The 15,748-nt window shown below is 42.8% G+C and overlaps 1 protein-coding gene across 2 annotated transcripts in view; it reads right to left on the reverse strand.

Annotated features, from left to right (window-relative positions):
• ROCK1 (Rho associated coiled-coil containing protein kinase 1) overlaps positions 1-15,748 on the reverse strand; it is a 228,886-nt gene that overhangs the window by 47,181 nt on the left and 165,957 nt on the right. For both annotated transcript variants that reach the window (XM_073631444.1, XM_073631445.1), the window contains exons 19-20: positions 6,017-6,177; positions 1,461-1,645 (exon numbers count right to left, since the gene is read on the reverse strand). In XM_073631444.1, the coding sequence (XP_073487545.1) occupies positions 1,461-1,645; positions 6,017-6,177 (346 nt within the window). The remainder of the gene's footprint in view (positions 1-1,460; positions 1,646-6,016; positions 6,178-15,748) is intronic.

Genomic DNA, 15,748 nt, shown 5'->3' on the forward strand with positions numbered 1-15,748 from the left:
GAAAGTAGACAGTCTGAGGTATTTAGTAAGAGGCATGATGTGTTTTTTGACATTGTAATTTTTTTGTCACAATTTTTGGGAAAAAGAAATAAAAAAAATGTTCACAATATTTTTTTTTCACTGTCACCAGCACAATACAGCATCACCATATGACTGGTGTGGCGGTGATTAGAGACACTGACTGGTGCAAATATGTTAAAAAAAAAAAAAAAAAAAAATGTAAAAAATGGGATGATCACAGATTTTAATTTTTTTTTAAGATTATTGTACCAGTAATGCTTTGAACTGTCATGAATGAGTTTCATTCATGACAGCTGTGATTACTAGTGATCTGTGATTAGTCCAGGTACCATGTGATAGCTGTACATTATACAAATTGATTGTATGAAGAACTTGAATAATGGACCATAATTTGAAAGAAAAAAGGTTTAGATATCCTCTTGCACTTAAAATAATAAAATGCAACTTAATTGTGCAATTTCCCTTTAGATTTAGTAAAAATACGAGGGACTACCTAAATAATTGCCTAAAGGAAGTCCCGCTAGATTATATGTTTGTTGGTAGATCTAAAGGAGATTATGCAATCAGACTGTAAAATGTGCAGTCATCCTAAAGACTGTACAATCATAGTCACAAGGTGTAATATGCATGGTTGGCTTAAAATTGAGAATGGCTGAAATTTTGCTTTTTAGCTCAATAACCGTAGCGGCAGTTAAAAGAACAGGGCACCTTAGGTGATATAACAGCACCCGAGGTTTCCATTTGTTCATTTAGTTTTAGTTACGAGTTTTAGTTGTGTAACCAATTACTTTAAAGGGTAGAGCATTGCAACACCGTCAGTACATAAGAGGATGAAGTGACTACACTTATTATAAGAACTACCTTTAACAAAAACACCTATAACTGATTCAACATTTCTGCTGTCTGTAAGAACATACTATGATATTATCCAAAACAATTAACAGGGATTACTCAACCTGTAGTTGGCGCCGCTTTTATTAAAGTGAGACTTGACTTAATTGGACAAAAGGAACAGATGGGATTAAAAAGAATGAAAAGTGAAAAAAAAAAAGGAAAAGGAAAAGCTGGCATATTTAATCTTTTGCCAAGAATGTCCATGTCTACTGAGGCAACGTCCAGGCATACATACTGCAATGTATGCCAAGAATGCAAGTCATTAACTGACTTGTACTGCTCTCCACTAGACTTCATGTCCCCAGCTATCAAAACACAGCACTGAAAAAGCCTCTAATTGTCAGCTAAATCTGCCAAGACCACATGATAGGTGGACAAGCCTTTCCTTCACCCATAAACCCTTTCATTTCTCAGCTTACACTTCCCAAAGAGCTCTATAGAAATTGCTACAGTATTCCATGGTCATGTAAAAAAGGCTAAATATATTTATAATATAGGAGTACAGTGTAATTACAAGAAAATATATAGATATAAAATATACATACTTGGTTAACTGAACAAGTTCAAATTCCAGCAACCGCTTCGCTTCCAACAATGTATTTATTTCCTGCTTCAACTGTTTCTCTGATCCCTTCAAATTATCAGCTTCAAACGCATGCACCTTCAGTTCATTCTGTGTCGTTAGCCTCCTCTTTGTCTCTTGCTCAAGTTGCAGTGTCAACTGCTTCACCTACAAAGAACAAACTCAAAGGGTAAGTTTTACCATACAATAAACAACATACATCCGCATAAGGAACAATTGTCCTTTTTCTGAAGCTGAACTATGGGCAAACCACTAATGCAAATTAAATACATATACTGTATTTTGCCAGCTGTTTTCCCGACCAAATAATTTTCAATTCTGGTTCTGGCATGCCAGTTTTGGAATTCAGAGAACCCTGGCAAACAGCTCTTCAGTATTTCAATGGCCGGAATAAATTACAGTTCTGGCCATTAAAAATAAATGCCCAAATGTGGCTGAACGCGTTTAAAAAAGCGGCTTAGGGGTGTTTTTAAACGCAGATTTTTTTCCTGTCAGGAGAAACAGCATTTAAACTAAACCAGCGTGCGTGAGGCCTAAGATTGACGTATTGCAAGGCTTGGGCATGAACATATAGCAACATGCCCCACTGGTTAGAGAGAACGGGATTTTTAGTTACGCACCGTAAAATCACTTCTCTAAGTTTGACAGAGGTAGCCCTTCTCATTCTTGACCATGGGGTTTTATAGCACCGCCAATAGGAGTAGTTTCTGGGCTGGTCAGGTTCTCCTCAGCTGCACCTTGCCGATGGCAGCGTTCACCGTCCAGCTAGGGAGTTGCGATGTACAAAAGGGTGGTCTTTTGATCTGCTGCTGTCCCCTTCTGTACTCCAGAGGGGCGGAGCCACCTATACATCAGCGCCATGTTTTCCACACCCACCAGCTGACTCCCACCTGGCGTCATCACGCCTGGGCTGTGTGGGTCATCTCGGGTGGTTGGGGTTCACTGTGCATCCCCATTGGCAGCAAGCTTTCCCCGCGCATGCGTGCCTCACCACTCGTACATGACGTTGGGGGCGGAGTATCTGGGCGCTTCCCATGGGTATAAGCTGGAGGCTTGACGTGGCTGGGATCTTTCATTCACAGCTCTTCTTCCTACAAAGCACCCTTATTTCCTTAAGGGGGAGCTCACATCCATTGGTTTTTCATCTCACTTAGGTAACAATTGTATATTTTTTTCTAGACTCCTATGCATACTCCAGAATGTTTTTTTTTTTCACATGTCTTTATTTACACAGCCCAGGTCCTTTCACTCCCATTGCACTTCATATATAACTTTTATAACTTTTTATATTGTTCATATTCCCTCCACTGTCCCTTAGTCACCCAGTCCATACCAGCTTTTGTACCATCCGGGTTCATGTACATTTATACACATACCCTTTATTGCATTAAGCTTATTCTGCTATTGCAGTGTCTTCTGACACATACTTACTCATATACATTTATAGTTTTTAGCTGTCATCTATAGTGGACAAGTTGAGACCTTGAGGGACACACTCACCCAAGATATGTTTGCCTTCCGGGTGTCCCCGTTGGGGCCACCTTTTGCTGCGCCTCCTCAGCTCACAAGCTGGATGTCTGTTGCTGCCGCCACATGATGACCCAGCGTTGGGTTACTTTTTCCAGCTCACTGGTGAGTATGAGGTCTTTTGTTTAGACCCTTCTGACCATTTACCCCAATGCCATTACTGTGTAATGCAATATATATCCACTTGGTTTATTATTTGTGTTGCAAATACATCACACATGCACCTACCCCTGAAGAAGCGATCGTGGTCTCGCAAAATGCGTAGGGTATAATTGGAGCTTGTATACTGCTCCTTATACTTTTATATACAACTGTATGTGGATTGTCATTTTTATACTGCATGCATACCTCATCGGTTCAGCAATTATTGTTGTTGCTTTCAAGCGCATGACATTTTGCAATAAATTTGTGATTCAACTTACTCTTGGCATGTTTATTAGCTAACCTTACTCACCTCATTTAAAGTCCCAGGGCGATTACTATGTTTTTATGTACTGTATTGGGATGGAGGTTAAGTAGGGGTGACACCAGACCTTTTATTATTTTCCCACCTACAGGAGTAGGACACTAGGCAGAAAAGAACATAGCACCACCTTTGGGCAGTTCTAACTGGTAGAACCCTCCTCTCTGCAAGCCTGGTAGCCCCAAAACCATACCAGAAAAAAAACAGAAGAATCAGAGGGGTGGGTGCTGTGCCAGTCAGAGAAAGGAATTTTACTGTAACAAAAAAAATTTGTTTTTCTTTTCCGTTCATTGACAGACACAGCTCTTCTTTTTCTTGACCATAGGGATGTCTCAAAGCAGTGCCTCAATAAGGGCTGGGCAAACAAAACAGAAGCAAACAGGCAAACATGCCAACCACCCAAACATGCTGCCCAAGGACAAGTAACCTCAAACCACAGCCTGCAAAACCTCGCGGCCAAAACAGGCATCTAAAGATGCAAACACATCAACTTCGTAAAATTTGGTAAAAGTGTGCAGAGGCGACCAGGTAACCACTTGCCAACGAACAGAGAATCTGACCTCCAGAAGGAAGCTGTAGTAGCCAGGTATACATGAAATGCCCTTACCATATCCAAGGAAGGAATGCTCCGTCAGGTGCAAAGGACAATCAGGGAAGGCAGGACAAAGTCTTCGTTCGGGTGAAAATGTGGAACCACCTTGGGAAGGAAAGAAGGAGGTACAGACCGAAAAACTACCTTATCCCTGTGAAAGACCAAATAGGGAGACTTCAAGGATAAGGCCACCAGCTCCGAAACACGCTATGCAAAAGTGATGACAACCAATAGGGCAACTTTCTGAGATAGAGCAAGTAGGGAAATATACCCAATACTCTCAAAGGGAGGCTCCTGGAGGACCGAAGGAACAAAGTTCAGGTCCTATGACAGAAATGGGGAATGCACAGTGGGTACCACATGGCAAACCTGGGTGAAGAAACCAATCAAGAATTGCTTGGCCAAGGGATGTTTTAAGAAGATCAACAGGGCAAAAACTTGCCCATTAATGATACTTAAAGCACGCTTTTGATCAACTCCCCATTGGAGAAAAGGCCAAAACCTGACCTGACCCACTGAGTAGCGTTGGACAGACACCCAGAGCCTTGCACCAGACTATCTTAGCCTTCCGAGAGGTAGACTTGCGGTGCCTGCCACATTGTAGGGATCATCGAACCAGACAAAATCCTGTCTTCTCAGAACCTGGCTTTCAATAACTATGCCATCAAAGCCAGAGATGGTACAGCAAGGAGTCGGCGAGGCCAGTCCCTTAGCTACCAAAATTACAGGAATCCCTTTCAGATAAAACTGACCCCACAACGCCAACAGCACGTCTGTTGAATCCACCAGGGGATCCCTCGCTCTTGATACAAACCTCAATGCTTTCCTGATGGGCCGGGACACCAGAAGATTCACATCCAGGGTGTCCCAGCATGGGCAAATCTGACAGAACACATCCAGATGTAGGGACCACTCTCCCTGATTCAGCGTCTGATGAGGTAGTCCAACAGGCAGTTCACAACAACTGGAATGTACATGGCAAAGAGGCAGCACGTGAAGCTCTACCAACTAAAAAATGCGTGAGGCCTTCAGTGCCACTGCCGCTCTCCCTGTGCCACCCTGGCTATTGACATAAGCCACCGCAGTAACTGACTGGGCACCCTTGGAGAAGGTCCATCCACTGCTCCAGACACAGCCTGATCACTCATAGCTCAAGGACACTGGTTGCAGGGAAAGGGGATACCAGAGGAACAGATTGGTGTCCTCTGACTGCAAGGTGATGTTAAAGACTATCCAGTAGCCTCAGATTAGGAAAGTAAGGAAGGCATGCATAGGAATATGGATGCCCTTTCCCAAGTAAATTACCATTGTGTGCGTTGTGTCCAGACCCCTGGCCTGAAAATGGGGGAGAGGAATATGTGGAGAGTCAGCCTGTGGCAGGTTTAAGAGGTGGTTAATAGTAGAGGGCAGATACTTCCTCTTTAGGCCTGCTTATTAAACATCTGCTCAGAGGCTGATTGATGGCAGTTTTGCTGTCTGTAGTGAGGAGACCCGGATGCTGCCTGGAAGTCTCCATAATCTGACTTTGACCTGCTGGGTAAGCTTGCCTTTAATAGAGACTTTGGAATACTGCATATACTGTCACTGGGACACTGAAAGCTATGCATGCAAGAGACTGTTGTATAGATGGGAAGATTTACCTGTTGTGTTTAAACTGAATCTGAAGACAAAGTCTGTTACTTTTCTGTTTAATGATAAATGAACCAGATTTAAAATGTATTGAACTGTCTGCAAAGAGCCTGTTTGCCCCTTGGATTCTGACAGTTGTAGCATGTTCCAAAACATGAACCTATTCTTTGAATTAGACCTGGAACATAAGTGGAGTTCTTAGTCATGACAACCAAATTCTATGATTGCTTGCTATGACCAGCAGCACCACTTTTACCCCTTTTTCATAAATCTGCTATGCTGTGTACAAATAAAAAGCCATATTCACCTCTTCCTCCAGCCTCTCCTTTTGCTGAACGAGGTGCTCTATTTTTTGACGTGCTTGTTTCAAATCAAAATCCAGCATTGAACACTGTTTCTCTATCTCCACTCTTCGGTTCTCCGCTTTCTCCTTCGCTGCCCTTTCTGCTTTCACTTTCATTTCCATCTCTAAAATGAGTCAAGAAAACATAAGTATTACTAAATGTGAAGATTGCTTTAGAGTAGTTCATTAAATAAAATAAAAAATTATCTCTACAATTCTTAATGGCTGCTTGCAATCTGTCAATGCCAAACACTAGAAAAAAAGAATCCACAAAGCAGAATTAAACTGATGGTTATGTTCAGCACCATGGCAACTGCAGATCCAAACAGAGGCTAAAGCTGGCCATATATTAGAAAATGTTCTTATTCAATTTCTTTTAGATTGACCTTAAAATAGGTAGTGAAAGGGTGTGCCTGACTGCATACAAGTTGAACGTGTTTAGGTTTGACCTATTATATGGTTCTGGTAAATCTAAAGGAAAATTGTACAATGAATTTGTATAATGTATGGCCAGCCAAAGATGGCACAGTCCTCAGCTATTAAGGACAGGACAACAGGTGTATAGGTACTGCAACCTCCCCTCATAACAGCTCCACCCAGTGCTCAGACCTCAAGGCTGCCCACACCTCCAATGTACCAGAATAAGGAAAGAGATGGTTGGCACTCAGGATGACATCCAAAAAATAGTATTCCTTTGAGAAGACCTGTTCAACGCTGTAAAAACGTCCTGCGCGTTTCGGACGTTAATCCTTAGCCATGACTAAGAACCGATGTCCAAAATGCGTAGGCTGTTTTTACAGTGTTGAACAGGTCTTCTCAATAAAGGAATACTATTTTTTGAAGGTCATCCTGAGTGCCAACCATCTCTTTCTATATTAAGGACTGGACAGTTTGGTTCCAAATTAAGCATACATTTAATTATATACAAGGTCTGCATTAGACCAGATTAAAAAAATTAGGTAAAAAAAAAAAAAAAAAAAAAAAAAAAGATGGTCAAGAAATTAAGAAAAAGCGGGTTCATTTCTGTATGCAATGCATGGTTATCGAGCAGAATTAAGAAGTCCTATCGTCTAGAAAATTTGAAATTGGAATACTAGATAGATTTGCTCTGGACCATCTTTAGTGTTACTTTAAAAAAACAGCCATGCCATACAGATGTACTCTTAATAAACCCAAGGAATGATGCTAAGAGCTAGTCAAGATTTTTTTCCAGAGTCATTGAGGATCCATATTACAGCTGGCCTAAAGCATATAGCTGAGCAATTTATGGGTTAACCACAGGGCCATCTTTAATATTGATTGGACCATGGACAAACATTTTCTTGTGCCTCTCCTCCATACAATTTCGCCCTCTACCTGCTCTGAGACATACATACAATAAGTAGCAGCTAGACTCAAAATCTGTTTACTGAATCAGATCAGGCAGCGATTGAGATTGGTTGTCAAAGTTTACAGTGTATCATTACCACTCACTGACTGGCTGCTAGAGGTTACAGCACACATTATGGCTCATTGAATATTTTATAGGTTACAGCACGACTTCTGCTTGTTAATTGGTTGCTAGATTACTGTACATCAATACTGCTCACTGATTGGTTGCTAGAGGTTACTGGACATCCTTACCACTTACTAATTGGTTAGAAGAGGTTAGTGCACATCATTGCTGCTCACTGATTGGTTTCTAAAAGTTATAGCACATTATCAGCTTACTGCCTACACCCCATGGACTGGTGATGATGCAGGACACATTAATAGAATAGACAGATCAGTGGCAATGCTGGGGGAGGGGGTGATCAGTGGCAATGCTGGGGGGTTGATGAGATCAGTGGCAGTGGTGAGGGGGGATGGGAATAGTTAGAAGGCAGTACACTGTGGCAAATTCTGAATCATGTAGAGCAAAGCTGGAAATCTTTGGCAAGTATATAGTGAGGGATTTACACTGACCACCAAAATGGGGGGGGATTTACACTGACCACCATGTACCAGGGGATTGTACACCACCCACAAATATAGAGGAATTTCTACACAGACACCAATGTAATAAGAGCATTTACACCAACAACCAGTGTAAGGAGGAACATACAATGACCTCCATATGTAAGGTGACTCTTCTACAATGATCGCAAATGTAAAGGGGGATTTACACTAACCACCAGTGTAAGGGCAATTCTGCACCTACCAGAAATATGAAGGGAAATGCACACTGATCACCAATTTTACAAACTAATAACCATGTAATGGGGGAATTTACATCAACAACCAATAAAGGGGGATTTCTATACTGGCCACCAATGTAAGGGGTGATTTACACACACCACCAACTTAAAGGGGGCTTCTACATGAACCACCAATGTAAGGGAGGCTTTGAAACTGACCACAAATGCAAGTTTGGATTTTTTTTTTACCGATTAGCAATATAAAGAGGAGTTTCTACACTGGCCACCAGTGTAATTGGGATGTACACTGACCACTAATGTAATAGGATCATTCACAGTAAGCACCAATGTAAGGAGATATTTACACTGACCAATGTAACTGAGATATTTAGCCTGCGTTCACATTTGTGTGTGTCGGGAACGCATGCAAAATCACTTTCCTGACACCACAGAAATGTGCTGCCCTTTAGCAGATACACAGCAGTGCCATTAATTGTTAATGACACTGTCACACATCTGCTGAGATGTTTGTATTCACATGCACCAAAATTCCCGATGCTGTGGCACCATGTTATTTTGAAAAAGGGTTCCACCTCCAATTTGCTTATCTTTGCAGATCAGGTTGATGTTAGGCTTAATAACCACAGGTCTAGGCAGGACTTTCAAGCGTGCCCCTTTACCTCCCCAGTGGGCAACATTCCGCAGAAGCGATGGTGGATATGACCTCAGGGGGGTATCTAGATATTAATGCTGCCTCTATTTACATATCAATGCAGCCGGTCCACGGCTATTTACATGTAAATACAGGGTCAGGTTAGTCATCTGTACATGACAATAGGGCAGCATTGGTAAACAGAACTTCACACTGAGATATCAGGACACAGAACTACAACTTTAAGGGGCAAGGGAATTTAAACTGGGATAGTTGGCAAATATGAAGAAGCTGCTTTGGGCCCCACAACAACGATGGGGCCCAGGGCAGCTGCCCCTTTTGCCCTGCCTTAAATACGGCCCTGGTTAACCGGCAAGAAAAGCTTATAACTCTAACAGAATTTAATCATTGGCATTTCGCCATAGAAAACTAGTGCACCACATCCAAATGTCTGCTAAATTCAGCGTAAAAAAGTATGAAAGTGTAGCAAAATGTAGTCACAAGCAATCCCCAAAGAGGGTCAAGCAGAACACTCAGATCAAGTCACTGTCGGCAAAATAAATCTACGGACATCCATAAGTCATAATTTAGACTTAAAGAGGAGAAGCAGCCTCTACAAAAAATAAATCAATAAATGTCAGCAGCTACAAATACCGTCTTTTAATATAAGGACACTTACTTGTCCAGGGATGCTGCGATGTCGCCACCCCAACCCTATATGTCCATCGGCTGTGGGTGCAGGCGCCGGTATCTTTATTAAGGGATTGCGGTTTTTGACAGGTATCCACTTTTATATTTGGGGCAGTTTTAAATAACTAAACATGGTGCACAATACTTCTTTTGGTGTGTGTTTCCAATGCTTTTAACCCTTTCACTGCCAGGTCTGTACGTCGTACGGACCTCATTTCTCCCTCTCCTATAAGTCATGGTCACTTCAATGACCATAAACTTAAAGCAGAATTGTTCAGCAGACTCTGCTGAACAATTCTATAACTCTGATCAGCGGATTACAACCCACTGATCAGAGTTATTAACCTCAAATGTGACCGCCCATCCATGCCGCTGCTTCCCTGCCCTCTGCTTCTCCGCCTCCCGCCGTTCCCTTCCCCCTAAAACGACTCCCCCCAGTCTCCTCTCCCCTTCACCCACCCCCCCCCCCAAACTGGATCTCCATAGCTACCATCATTAGCCAGCATCCCTCCTCTTCCACTCTCGCCGGCTTCAGGTGCGGCATGAGGCTTGGGAAGATCCAGATGTGTCCCCTCTGCTAGTCAGATCGCCCCCCAAACTGCCCCCGTACCCCCAATCTATCCCTGCTCCGAGTGGCATCCCTCCTTCCGCTTCTGCCTGCACTGAGCCATTGTGGTTTGTCGAGCTGAAGATTGCGGGGGGGCTGAAGTTGGGGCTTGGCAAACAAGCTGCCCCCTGTAGTACAGTGGACATAGGTAGCGATTGCTCCTATATCCACTGACAGCTGTCATTTTATGAATGAATGAGGAATCTTTATACAGATTACATATTCATTCAATTGCTGCAGAGTCCCCCTTTCTCTCTCTCAAAAAAAGAGGGGGGTCTGTTTAAACCTCTGATATTTTACCAAAGAAAATGGCTTGAAAAAAAAAAAAAAAAAAAAAAAAAAAAACTTATACAAACGTATGAGTTTGGCACCCTGCAGGGGGGAGTGGTGGGCAAGACCCCTTTCACATGGAGTGGACTCTGTCAAGCAGATCCGCCTGCTCAGCAGGGGATCTGTCTGCTGATCCCCGCTGAGCATGCAGATGACATCCAGCCACCTCATAGTGTGTCCACTCCGCTGATGCAGAGCAGACACAGCCCGCTGTTGGCTATGGGGCCTGTCCCTTTTCATCGGATACCATCCGATCTGCTAGGTGGATGGGGAATGAAACTCCCATCTCCCGTTTTTAGCAGACTGGATCGGATCCAGGCAGGTGTAAAACAGACACATGTCCATTTACATCAGCCTCTCCATAGAGAACAATGGGTGGTCCAATGGCTTTGTTCACACAGGGCATACACAGCATACCTTTACAGGGATGCACAGGTGTTCAATGCATCTCTGTGCAGGCAGTCCCATTGATGTCATTTGGGATGTAGCAACTGCATGAACAGAGCCGTTGCTCCCAAATTTACATTCATATAGGTCCGCATGCATGTCCCTGAGCTCACACTGTCAGGGTCATGTACCCACACAGATGGCAGATTGGGAACAGCAGCTATGCCTGTCAGCCATTGCATCCTGACATAAATGGGGCTGCCCGTATGGGGATGCACAGAAAACCTGTGCATCCCTGTGCAGGTACACCTGGCCCTCCATGGGCATATACTTTAGTATGCCACATGTAAACTATGCTTTAGTAGCAATTTAGCAGGAATTTTGTAAGTTATGTTTATGCGCACTATTAACCGCTTCAATACCGGGCCAATTCTGACACTTTGCTCCTACATGTAAAAATCATCATTTTTTTGCTAGAAAATAACATAGAACCCCCAAACATTATATATGTTTTTTTAGCAAAGACCCTAGAGAATACAATGGCGGTTGTTGCAACTTTTTATCTCACACAGTATTTGCGCAGGAATTTTTCGAACGCGTTTTTTTGGGGAAAAAAACTGTTTTGTGTTTAAAAAAAAAAACAAAACAGTAAAGTTAGCCCAATGTTTTTGCATTTTGTGAAAGATGAAGTTACGACAAGTAAATAGATACCTAACATGTCACGCTTCAAAATTGCACACGCTCGTGGAATGGCGCCAATGTTCGGTACTTAAAAATCCCCATAGGCGACGCATGAAATTTTTTTTACTGGTTACATGTTTTGAGTTACAGAGGAGGTCTAGGGCCAAAATTATTGCTCTCGCTCCAACGTTCGCAGCGATACCTCACATGTATGGTTTGAACACCGTTTTCATATGTGGGCGGGACTTACGTATGCGTTCGCTTCTGCGTGCGAGCACACGGGGACAGCGGCGCTTTAAAAAAATTTTTTTTTTTTTTATTGTTAATTATATTTTTTTTTTTTATTTTGACACTTTTTTGAAAAAAAAAAAAAAAAATTGATCACTTTTAATCCTATTACAAGGAATGTAAACATCCCTTGTAATAGCAATATAACATGACAGGTGCTCTCAATAGTGAGATATGGGGTCAATAAGACCCCATATCTCACCACTAGGCTGGGAAGCCTGAAATAAAAAAAAAAAATAAAACGATCGCCGCTTCCAAGCTGAAGCGGCGCCGTTTTTTTGAATGGAGAGGCCGGGCGTGACGTCATAACATCGCGCCCGGCCTCCGACGATCATAGAGACTCCGGGGACCATCTGGTCCGCCGGAAATCTCTATGATCTACATCCGGCGCCGGCGGATCCACTCTCCGCCTCACCGATCGTAACGGTGAGTCGGAGCAGGCACCGGAGGGCGGCGGGAGGGGGAGACGACGTCCCCTCTCGCCTCCCATAGGAATGATCAAGCGGCGGAACGGCCGCTACGATCGTTCCTATGGTGTAGAGATTCGCCGGCTGAAACCGGCAATATCTGAATGATGTTTGTAGCTACAGGCATCATTCAGATATACCTGCTCAAAGCCAAGGATGTCATATGACGTCCTTGGTATTGAAGTGGTTAATGATTTTAGTGTATTTTTTGTGAAAATAGAGATATGAACATTTGCGCAATTATTGCGGGGCCCAAAAAAATCAGTAGTACTTATTTTTATTCTACAGGTCATGTGCTTTCAGAAAATGTCTAGTTTGAGGGGGTCTTTTCAAATTCTGAAAGATGCAAGTTAAAAATGAGTAAGTTGTTTTTATTTACAGTTTTCACCATTTCACAAAAACATTTTAAAAATATTTGTTATTTAATAACTCAATACAGTTTTAGGCTCGGTTCACACATGGGCGGCACGACTTGCAGGTCGCCTCAGCGAGGCGACCTGCAAACGACTGCCGGGGCGACTTGCGAGACGACTTCTGCATAGAAGTCTATGCAAGTCGCCCCAAGTCGCCCCCAAAGTAATACAGGAACCTTTTTCTAAGTCGGAGCGACTTGCGTCGCTCCGATTAGAACGGTTCCATAGCACAGAACGGGAGGCGACTTGTCAGGCGACTAGGTCGCCTGACAAGTCGCCCCAGTGTGAACCGAGCCTTAACTTTTATATTTACATATACATACAGGTTAAGCTTTTATATTTTAGTAGGAGTTTAGTAAAATGTACTTGTGTTTTTATCTGCTTATAATGATTTTTAGGGGTGCACTGAATGGAAATTTTGGTGCTGAAGCCGAAAATTAAAGATGCACCGATACCGAAAATGACAATTTATATTTTTATCTACAATTGTATTATATTCGACTTAATTAATATCATCAATTTAAATTGATATGAATTTATTGTTGGCCATCATTGGCACCTTCAGTGCAAGAAAAGTTCAAGAAAAATGCAGTCGGCAGTCCCTAACGATTTATTGTATCATGTCTGCACACTGCTAATAGTATTAACAAAAATTTCCATTTGGTGCACCTCTAACAGACATGATACAGGAGATGGTCAGACTGCAGACATGATACAAGAGATCAATGCAGCCTTACCAGTGCCCATCATATTGCAGCAGGCAATATTTTCCTTTTTCAGTAGTTCTGGTCATGTGCTTTCAGAAAATATATGGTTTTGGTGGTCTTCAACAAACTCTGAAAACTGTAAAGGGAAAAATGAGTAAGCATGCTTTAAAAGGGCACTCCAGAGCACCTGTTGGGTGTACAAGGTGGTGAAGAATTGCCATTTAAAGCAGAACTTCATTATAAAAGGGAAGTTGTGCTTAAACACCTCCTTCCCCCCTCCTCTCCCACTGAGTTTTTATTTCTTTTATTTTGGAGGGGGTGGATGAGGTACCTAGTTTTAGCAGGTACCCGCTCCCACACCGAACGCCTATGCGATTGGAGCAAAAGTGCTCTCCACTCCCCTCCAGAACACATCAAAGAAGGCTGCGGGTCTATTCGCACATGCACAGTGGGAAGCCGGCTGGGTTGCCGCATCCCTTAGTAAACTTTCCGGTGCCAGGGACCCAGAGACCAGCAAAAGATCGGCTTGGGTGAGGATGGCGCTAGATCCTTGAAAACATAAGGTTTTTTTTTTAAATCAGCAGCTACAGTATTTGTAGCTGCTGACTTATTTTTTTTGTTAAGACTGAAGAACCGCTTTGTCACTTGGCAACAATAGGTGGGCAACTTCTGTCCATGGAGTGTTTTTGCACTTATTTATTGAATTGTATTTTCATTCCATTAGGTTTTGTTCTACTATAAGTTATCACTATTTTAGGTCACGATTTGGATTCCCCATTTTACTTTTATTACAGCATTTTGCACTTCATTAACTTCGGCATTTTTTAAATTGTGAATGTATTGAATACAACACACTAGCATATTTGTGTATATAGTGTATTTACATAAAGTTTGTATTTTGTATTATACCTCATTAGGTACTGCGGCTTTTTTTTTTTTTTACACCTACTAACATTCATGTTCATTCACGTTCAAGAGCTGCAGCTGGGACACACATATATGAATGTATGTATACAAGAACAAGCGTCCTCTATAAGGGGAGGGTGGGTTTTTTTATGAAAGAAGTGGAACTGCGACGGAAAGAAGTGGTACTGCGACAGAAAGAAGTGGAACTGCGACAGAAAGAAGTGGAACTGCGACAGAAAGAAGTGGAACTGCGACAGAAAGAAGTGGAACTGCGACAGAAAGAAGTGGAACTGCGACAGAAAGAAGTGGAACTGCGACAGAAAGAAGTGGAACTGCGACAGAAAGAAGTGGAACTGCGACAGAAAGAAGTGGAACTGCGACAGAAAGAAGTGGAACTGCGACAGAAAGAAGTGGAACTGCGACAGAAAGAAGTGGAACTGCGACAGAAAGAAGGGGAACTGCGGCAGAAAGAAGGGGAACTGCGGCAGAAAGAAGGGGAACTGCGGCAGAAAGAAGGGGAACTGCGGCAGAAAGAAGGGGAACTGCGACAGAAAGAAGGGGAACTGCGACAGAAAGAAGGGGAACTGCGACAGAAAGAAGGGGAACTGCGACAGAAAGAAGGGGAAATGCGACAGAAAGAAGGGGAACTGCGACAGAAAGAAGGGGAACTGCGACAGAAAGAAGGGGAACTGCGACAGAAAGAAGGGGAACTGCGACAGAAAGAAGGGGAACTGCGACAGAAAGAAGGGGAACTGCGACAGAAAGAAGGGGAACTGCGACAGAAAGAAGGGGAACTGCGACAGAAAGAAGGGGAACTGCGACAGAAAGAAGTGGAACTGCGACAGAAAGAAGTGGAACTGCGACAGAAAGCTCCGCCCCCATTTATTTTTGGGCATATACATTAAAACAAGTTTAACTTACTGCAATGTAATGAATATCACTGGGAGAGAAAGTGATGGAAAATGTTCCCAGCAGTGATAGAGAAAGCAGTGCAAAACTGAAGGGTGATTTCATTTTCTCATCCCCAAAGCCACAAAGGTTTTTCTGAAGTTCTACCTTAAAGTGTTACTAAGCCCAGTAATATGAAAATAGATCATCCACTCCACCCCTGCAGTGCCCACAGCTTAAAAATCATCTTTTTACATTAAAATACTGCCACTATATACCTTTTTCGGTGATCTGTATACCACGGTCATGTGCTTAACGGCAGGGTTTCACAGGGTGCTGAGTGTTTAGGTAGGAGGCGATTTCCACTATAGCCTGTGTCCTCATGCTGTTATGGGAGGCGAATCATCAATAAATCAAGATGTGACATGATTCCCACTGTGTTCTTTATTAGTTACTGAGCATGGAGGAGGGAGGGACTGGGCTGTTATTTAGGATCTGTATACACACCCAAATGCGTGATCTCA

Source organism: Aquarana catesbeiana, linkage group LG05 (assembly GCF_042186555.1).
Source record: "Aquarana catesbeiana isolate 2022-GZ linkage group LG05, ASM4218655v1, whole genome shotgun sequence".
NCBI lineage: Eukaryota > Metazoa > Chordata > Amphibia > Anura > Ranidae > Aquarana > Aquarana catesbeiana.